Source organism: Sinocyclocheilus rhinocerous, unplaced genomic scaffold (genome assembly GCF_001515625.1).
Source record: "Sinocyclocheilus rhinocerous isolate Xijiao unplaced genomic scaffold, SAMN03320098_v1.1 scaffold1551, whole genome shotgun sequence".
Lineage (NCBI taxonomy): Eukaryota > Metazoa > Chordata > Actinopteri > Cypriniformes > Cyprinidae > Sinocyclocheilus > Sinocyclocheilus rhinocerous.
The window spans coordinates 289,148-297,558 of record NW_015636371.1 but is presented as its reverse complement, the minus strand read 5'-3'; the positions used below and the strand labels follow the sequence as shown (position 1 = coordinate 297,558).

Below are 8,411 nucleotides of genomic sequence, written 5' to 3'. Positions count from 1 at the left end.
CACGGTTTTCAAAACCTTTTCTTCTCTTCTTTGTCCTCCTCCACCCCCTCCTTCATCAACTCATACTGCTGATGACTTTGCAATATTCTTCATAAATAAAACAAGAGCCATCAGCGACCAGTTCTCCACACCACAAACTGACAAAAACTTCATAACCATAAATACTCATTCCCTTTCCTCCTCCTCTCCACTCTCGGAGACAGATGTTTCTAAACTTATCCTTTCCAATCATCCTATACCTGCCCGCTTGATCCTATCCCCACTCACCTCCTTCAGGCCATTTCTTCTTCTGTCATACCTTCGCTTACTCACATTATCAACATCTCTCTTCACACTGGTACATTTCCCACAGCATTCGAGCAGGCTCGGGTAACCCCACTGCTTAAGAAACCCTCTCTAAATCCAGCACTTTTAGAAAACTACAGACAGGTATCCCTTCTTCCGTTCATTGGAAAGTCACTTGAGCGAGTTGTGTTCAATCAACTCTCTATGTTTCTTGCACAGAACAACCTCATGGACAACAACCAATCTGGCTTCAAAACCGGCCACTCAACTGAGACTGCCCTGCTCTCGGTTACTGAAGCCCTGAGACTGTCAAGAGCAGCTTCCAAATCCTCAGTACTCATCTTGCTGGATCTGTGTGCTGCTTTTGACACAGTTAACCACCAGATCCTCCTGTCCACCCTCATAAAGATGGGCATCTCATGAACCGCACTCCAGTGGTTCAAGTTTTACCTCTCTGGTAGGTCCTTCAGGGTGTCTTGGAGGGGTGAGGTTTCTAGATCACAACTTCTTGCTACTGGGGTTCCTCAAGGCTCAGTGCTTGGACCACTTCTTTTCTCCATCTACATGTCAACTTTAGGATCCGTCATTCAGAAGCATGGCTTTTCCTATCATTGCTTTGCTGATGACACGCAACTCTACTTCTCATTCAAATTCAAGGTACTGATGCTTGCCTACAAGACAACCACTGACTGCACCAATATACCTAAACTCGCTAGTTCAGACCTATGCGCCCTCCAGAAGCTTGCGTTCTGCAAGTGAATGTCACCTCGTGGTGCCATCCCAAAGAGGCACAAAATCATTTTCCTGGACTGTTCCCAGTTGGTGGAACAACCTGCCTATCTCAAGCTGAGTCTTTAGCCCTTTTCAAAAAACATCTAAAGTCACATCTTTTTCGCCATCACCTGACCAATTAATACTAGCACTTACTTATTCTATTCTATTCGGTCTAATTTATTTATATGTATATTAAAAAACACCTTGCTATGTGCACTGTGCTAGACTAACTGAGACTTCTCACAGCACTTGAACATTGTTGCTCTCTCGTTGGTCTGATTGCTTCTACTTTGTAAGTCGCTTTGGATAAAAGCGTCTGCTAAATGACTAAATGTAAATGTAAATGTAACAAAGGCAGCAGGCGGATACATGAGCACTGAGCGCCCGCTGATCGCGTGGAGCTCACGTCTCCGAAATCGACGAAGCAAATTTTCAAATAGGCGCTATCTTTATAAATAAACCACAGATTTGAGTTTTAAACAACTACTGCCTGAAATATTGTTATAACTGCATTTCATGACACAATAACAGTAATATTTTGAAAATTATGCAGGTTTTCTCCTCCACCATTAATGCTCGCTGGTTGGTGCGAAATGCATTCTGGGATACCTGGCTGCCTCAAGTTCACACAAGTCACCTCTGGATGCAACCTTGATAAAAGGGGCGGAGCAAGAACACATCCGGGATTTGAACTTTACTTGGCTAGATGAGAACTTTGAATTGGAACAGTACTTGGGCAACGACTGATGACGTTTCACAAGTCCACGAGAACACAAGTACAGACAAGAACGCATGTTGAGAAACGACCATTGATTTAATAGATGGGTTTTAGTCAGGGGCGTTGCTAGACCTAAAGCTCTACTGAGGCACAGGCCCCCATTACTTTTTCTATCATTTTTTTCTTGAAAGTCTACTGTGTGCAAGAAGTGTGAAACACAATGCACTGTATAAACTTCCGTTGCTTAAACCACTATTCTTTCAGTGTAACAATACTGAGGAAGGTAAATATATATATATTTAAAAAATATTTAAGTATCTTTAGCATACTTAACATGAACATTTACGTACATTGTTTAAGGCATAAATGGCATACACTGTATGAAATAATAAAAGCAGAGATCTTTTTTTTCTTGCACATCTGCATGCTTCTACATTACACAATGATAACAATGAATAATTACATCTTTTCAAGAATTTACAATTACAATATTTCAAGAAACCAGTCATTTTATGGCTTCAACTAAAATAAAGAGCATATTTAATCTAGAAAAAAAAAGGTATTCCCCGGTTTCCCAGCCAAGTACAAACAAGATAGGTTCATTTTTTGAGAATTAAACTGTACTGCACATAGTTATCTCAGCCATAGTTACTTACTGCCAACTTTTTATGTAATGTCCTAAACTAGAGCTAGTGACTTAAATATTAATTTAATATCTGAAAGTACAGAGGGGGGGGTGCTGCCCTTTTTCAGTTTCAGTACATGCCCCTCAAAAGGTCTGTGCATGGCCCTGGAGCACACAAATGTTTTTCTCAGCAACAATGCAATTCTACAGACTTGACAGGTTTTCCTGAGACTTTTTCCTCTAATGTCTGAGACCTGTCTAGCTATGGATGTACAGTAGTTTGTTTATCAAGTCTTACCTCCCTCAAACTCATCATCTCTCCTTTCTGCTTCCCTGTCCCTGCTTCGCACAAAACAAAACAAAATTTGGGGCCTCATTTATAAAATGTGCGTACGCACAGATTTTATCTTAGAGTGTGCATACTCTAAAATCCACGGCAACATTCATATTTATAAAAACGGTCTTTGACGTGGAAAAGTACTTACCGCCACGTCAGGGTCTGAGCAGGCGTACACACTTTTCCTTGTGGCAAAGTCAGAGTACTGCAGCTATTTGAACATCTAAGCTGCAATAATAATAAAAGCACCGAATTCATCATAAACAACAAAGATGCAGTGTAAGAGATTAATTGTGCAGTGTAGTCAGATTTTGTTATTAACGGGAGTTTTTGCGAGATTAAACTGACCTTTTTAGTAGCCTAATGTTGAGAGTTCTTTACTCGCTTTCTGTACACAGTTTATTCCGTTGTTTTTTTTATTATTTTACTTTACAAGAGAACTTGCGAAGTCTTGATTTACTACTAATGCGCAAAATAGAAAAAGAAAAATGCATAGTATATTGCTTGTGTGTTTCAAAAGCACTCATAATTAATTTGTAATGTACTCGTGATACAAAAAAAGTACACTTTAATATCACTAATCACGCAGGTAATTAGGCATATACTTGAAGTGTACTAAGTATACTTGAAGTTGTTCCAATTTAGCGTATAAAAGTACACTAAATACACTTAAAGTTATACTTTACTATAATTTAATTACAACTAAAATACACTTGGTACAAAAATAATTGTTCCAAAATAGCACTCTTCAAGTTAACTAATCATTAACACACTTGAAGTACAATGACAATTAGTCTGGCTATACTTAACTTTTTTTTTTTTTTCACTAGGGGAGCTACACTAAAATTACTGACAAAAAGTTTCTGTTCATACCATATATTGTAGCCTACCTTAGATTGTGTGAATATTTTATGTTCAAATATTTACCAATTGTTGAACAGAATGCTAATTGAGACTATACTAACCAGTTACAGCCAATCTTTCCCCTGCAGCCCATGCAGTGTGGATTGTAGAAAGACTAGCAAGCAGCTAATGTGCTTAAGGCTCCTCGTTGTAGGGTAACTCTCCTGTAATCTGTAAATCCTCTTCATAAAACCCACCTGTGTGAAATATGCTGAGCCTTGAGCATGTCTACCCAGGCATTTCACAGGGACAAGGGTAGCCTTAGTCCACCTGACACTACACGATCTAGAATATGCAAGAGTGGAAATAAGTTTATGACAAATATTCTTGTGTTTAGTGCACTGGTTTTATTATCCTGAACGAAAAATGACTGATGAATGAATTTCTTATTCTTGAATTCTTGAATGCGCTTGATTAAATGTGATCATTACTAAGAACAGTAGTTAACTTGGAGTATTCTGGTTCCTTCAGATCAACTGTTTGAGAATGGCACTAACATCCGCAAGGTCGTGAGCGCACTTCCCAGAAAACATGTACACTTTGAATGCATAAAGGCCGATACATTCCACTAGAGCACTTATTAGGGATCTTGTAGTGTGTGTGAAATGTGACCTACTTTTCTATGGTGTTCCTCAGGCATATACTTTACAAGATCCCAACATGCCTTGTTGGCACTAATGCAGCACAGGTCATCACATGAACATGAAACAGTTTGTGGTTAGACAACATGAAAGTGTCTTCATTTTTAATCACTTCAAACTGAACAAACTTCTTTTGTCAAATGTTTTGTTTAAAAACATGAGTGTGCTATCTTGGTTTGAAATATTGTAGTCTCACTTGTGCACTTTGACATGTGTCCAAATCCTATTTGGGGCCTCTGCATTGGATGTTGCAATCCAATATGGGAGCAGTCAAGTCAAGTCACCTTTATTTATATAGTGCTTTTAACAATAAATATTTTTCAAAGCAGCTTTACAGTATTACATGGGAAAATAGTGTGCAATAATGCAAAAGGACAACAGTAAACACTCAGTTTTCAGTTAAAGTCAGTTCATCATTTATTCAGTGATCGTACAAGTGTGCCATTGTGTCCCAAAGGAAGTTTTGTGGGTTTTTTTCTATCGCCGTTTACCTGCCTTGTGCAGGTACAACCTTAATAACTTGATAAGTTGCCAGATATGCAGTGCAATGATGGCTGGGATTATTTTATTAGCTGTGGCCTAAATAGACTCGTGCTGACAGCCTGGAAACATCAGGTAATCCCAAGCGAGCCTCTATAAAGCGGGGTGCACGGTCCTGCCTCGTTTCTCCACAGTCCTGCCGAGCCATCTAAACACTACCGCAGAAAGGGGCTGAGCACAACATCCAACCGCAGCCATGAACGGTACAGAGGGACCGGCATTCTATGTGCCTATGTCCAACGCCACCGGTGTTGTTAGGAGCCCGTACGAGTATCCCCAGTACTACCTGGTGGCGCCATGGGCATACGCCTGCCTGGCCGCATACATGTTCTTCCTCATCCTCACCGGCTTCCCCGTCAATTTCCTCACTCTGTACGTCACCATCGAGCACAAGAAGCTGCGTACACCTCTCAACTACATTCTGCTGAACCTCGCCATTTCCGACCTCTTCATGGTGTTCGGTGGATTCACCACGACGATGTACACCTCGATGCATGGCTACTTCGTTCTTGGACGCATCGGCTGCAACCTCGAAGGCTTCTTCGCAACCCTGGGTGGTGAAATGGGCCTTTGGTCCCTGGTGGTGCTGGCCTTTGAGAGGTGGATGGTCGTCTGTAAGCCCGTGAGCAACTTCCGCTTCGGAGAGAACCACGCCATCATGGGTGTTGCCTTCACCTGGGTCATGGCCTGCTCCTGCGCCGTGCCTCCCCTGGTCGGCTGGTCCCGTTACATCCCCGAGGGCATGCAGTGCTCGTGCGGAGTCGACTATTACACTCGCGTACCTGGCGTTAACAATGAGTCCTTCGTCATCTACATGTTCATCGTCCACTTCATGATTCCAATGGTTGTCATATTCTTCTGCTATGGCCGTCTCGTCTGCACCGTCAAAGAAGCCGCTGCCCAGCAGCAGGAGTCCGAGACCACCCAGAGGGCCGAGCGTGAGGTCACCCGCATGGTCATCATCATGGTCATCGGCTTCTTGATTTGCTGGGTCCCCTATGCCAGCGTGGCCTGGTATATATTCACCCACCAGGGAAGCGAATTTGGGCCTGTCTTCATGACACTGCCAGCCTTCTTTGCCAAGACCGCTGCTGTCTACAACCCGTGCATCTACATCTGCATGAACAAGCAGTTCCGTCACTGCATGATCACCACCCTGTGCTGCGGCAAGAACCCCTTCGAGGAGGAAGAGGGCGCCTCCACTACTGCATCCAAGACCGAGGCTTCGTCCGTGTCTTCCAGCTCCGTGTCCCCTGCGTAAACACTCGTCCATGACACACAATAAGCAGCTACGTGCACTGGGCTTCGATGGCGACCGACGACACAGAGACCACAAAGTGTTCAGCCCAGGGAAACGAGCGACCGCTACCACTTGCAGAAAAAAATGTCCGTCAGTTTTTCTTTTTGTATTTTTACAAAACCCAACCAAAAGACAGTTTTGAGAGAGGACAGACCATGTCCCAATTTCAGTACATCCAGCGAGTCCAGCGTAATGGTGCATAAGATTCTTTTTGTTTTTTTGTTTTTTTTTCTTCCTAAAATGCAGCAAAAGGAGAAATATCTTAACTCTCTTACTGTTGGACTCCTTATACTGGCTTTGTTGTGATTGTAGAGGCATGTATTCAAGGCAACGTAACAATAAAAAGCACTTTGCAAATTAAATTGCTCTGTTTATGTTTTGATTGAGCTGTGATGTTAACGAAATGTCGAAATAGTAATTAAATAAACAATACTGATTCCTGATAAGAGCTTTAATGTGGTGTATATATTCCCACTGCCACTGTCTTCGATAAAGGCTCAGTGCTTTTTAATCTATTCTGTTTAATCAACATTAAGACAATAGCTACTGCAGAGTTTTGAATTGAAAAAAAGTACATACATTCCTTAAAAAGTTAACAGCACCATAATTATGGATAACAGGCTCAATATGTTATTCAACACGAGTACAACCGGGGCAATCCTCACTGTCACCTTGGATTAAAGGCTTTATGAAGGATGATTTGACAGATATGTATGGATGAATTAGGTAGGATCAGAACTGACGTGTTAATCCTGCTCTAGGTCAGAGTGGTGAAAATAGATTATGATTATGTATAGTTTGCCTTTCACTGGCATCTGTGTAAACAGGGACACACAGCCTCACACAACATTTGGTAACACTTTAGATTAGGGAACACCATTCACTAACATGAACTAGTTGCTTATTAACATGCATATTACTAGCATATTGGCTGTTTATTAGTACTTATAAAGCACATATTAATGCATGACCATGTTTTAGATCCCTTAAACCTACCCCATACCTAAACATAACTACTACTACAACAACTGCCTTACTATGAACAAGGGGCAAATTCGGAGTTTATTGAGGGAAAACTCTTAGTTAATAGAGAATTTGTGTTCCCTATTCTAAAGTATTACACAACCTGGTAGCCTGTAGGGACATTGCTTGCTTTGAGAACACCTCACATGGAATATTGCTGATAGGAGTGGCTTAACAACACAATTAGCAATCATCATGAGTCTGTGGTGGCCAAAAATATTGCCACCCTTGCACTGTTTTCAAATAATCCTTAATGTTTCCAGACCTGACATTAAATATGTTGACACTAAAACATATTTTGGTATACACATATTTATGCTTTTGGTGTGCAAAAATTTATTCCAGATAACTTATATTCCAGATAATTTCACAGAGAAATCCTAAAATTGCCTGGACAATATTATTGGCACCTTCTAGAAGTAGTCATAGATAGATAGCCAAAGAAGGTCAGACACAAGATTATAGCTAAGTGTGGACAAGCTCAAGTCTACAAATGCATGTACGCAACGTTATCTAGACGTTTAAGCACTGTGGCCACCTTCACTAGACGTGGCTGCAAGAGAAAACTTGGTGGAAGTTTGCAGCAAAGGATTGTTTGAACGGTGTAAAAAGCACTTTGTAGTTTAAAATGTATAGGGCCCCATTCCTATATTTTGCCTGGGGCCCCCAATTCACTAAATCCGCTCCTGTGTTTAAGCCCACTGAAATGCTTGATTGCAGACACATTAACATCAGAGTCTCTATGTTTTAGGTCAAAAAACATTAAAATAACACAGATTAAATCAAATAATTCATGCTCTTTCATCTTCCCCGCTGCTGTAACGTTAGCAGTTTTACTAAAATGCTATGCATTTAGCCCTATGTGACGTCTGTTTTTATATTGTTTGTCAGCACACATAGCCTAAGTTACTATGTATCTGGATCAACTAGCCGAGTAGACAAATATAAATGTTTATTCATAACCATGCTGAAAATAAGTCAATGTTAGCTGATGCTAACTGTCTAGCTAACGAGCTTGCTGGTGCTAAATTGAGGTAATTTTTAAAAATAAAGTCCAAATATTTTTATTCAACCACCTAGATTGATTACATCGGAGGGAAATAGAAAGGATGTGATGTTCAGAACATGGTAACTACAGTAATTATCAAAGTGGGAAGTGATGCCCTCTGGGGGCATTTGGCCCAGGGGTGTTTTTAAGGTTTGAGAAGAAAAAAATCATTATGAAAATCTAATTATATTTTCCTTATTATATTCATTATTTCCTT

The 8,411-nt window shown here is 40.8% G+C and overlaps 1 protein-coding gene across 1 annotated transcript; it reads left to right on the top strand.

Moving 5' to 3' along the window:
- The first annotated feature begins 4,907 nt into the window (after window positions 1-4,907).
- On the top strand, window positions 4,908-6,480 carry LOC107747752 (rhodopsin). The gene has a single exon (XM_016562345.1). It carries the CDS (start codon window positions 5,020-5,022, stop codon window positions 6,082-6,084), a length of 1,065 nt encoding a protein of 354 aa, XP_016417831.1. The 5' UTR covers window positions 4,908-5,019; the 3' UTR covers window positions 6,085-6,480.
- The last annotated feature ends 1,931 nt before the right edge of the window (window positions 6,481-8,411 follow it).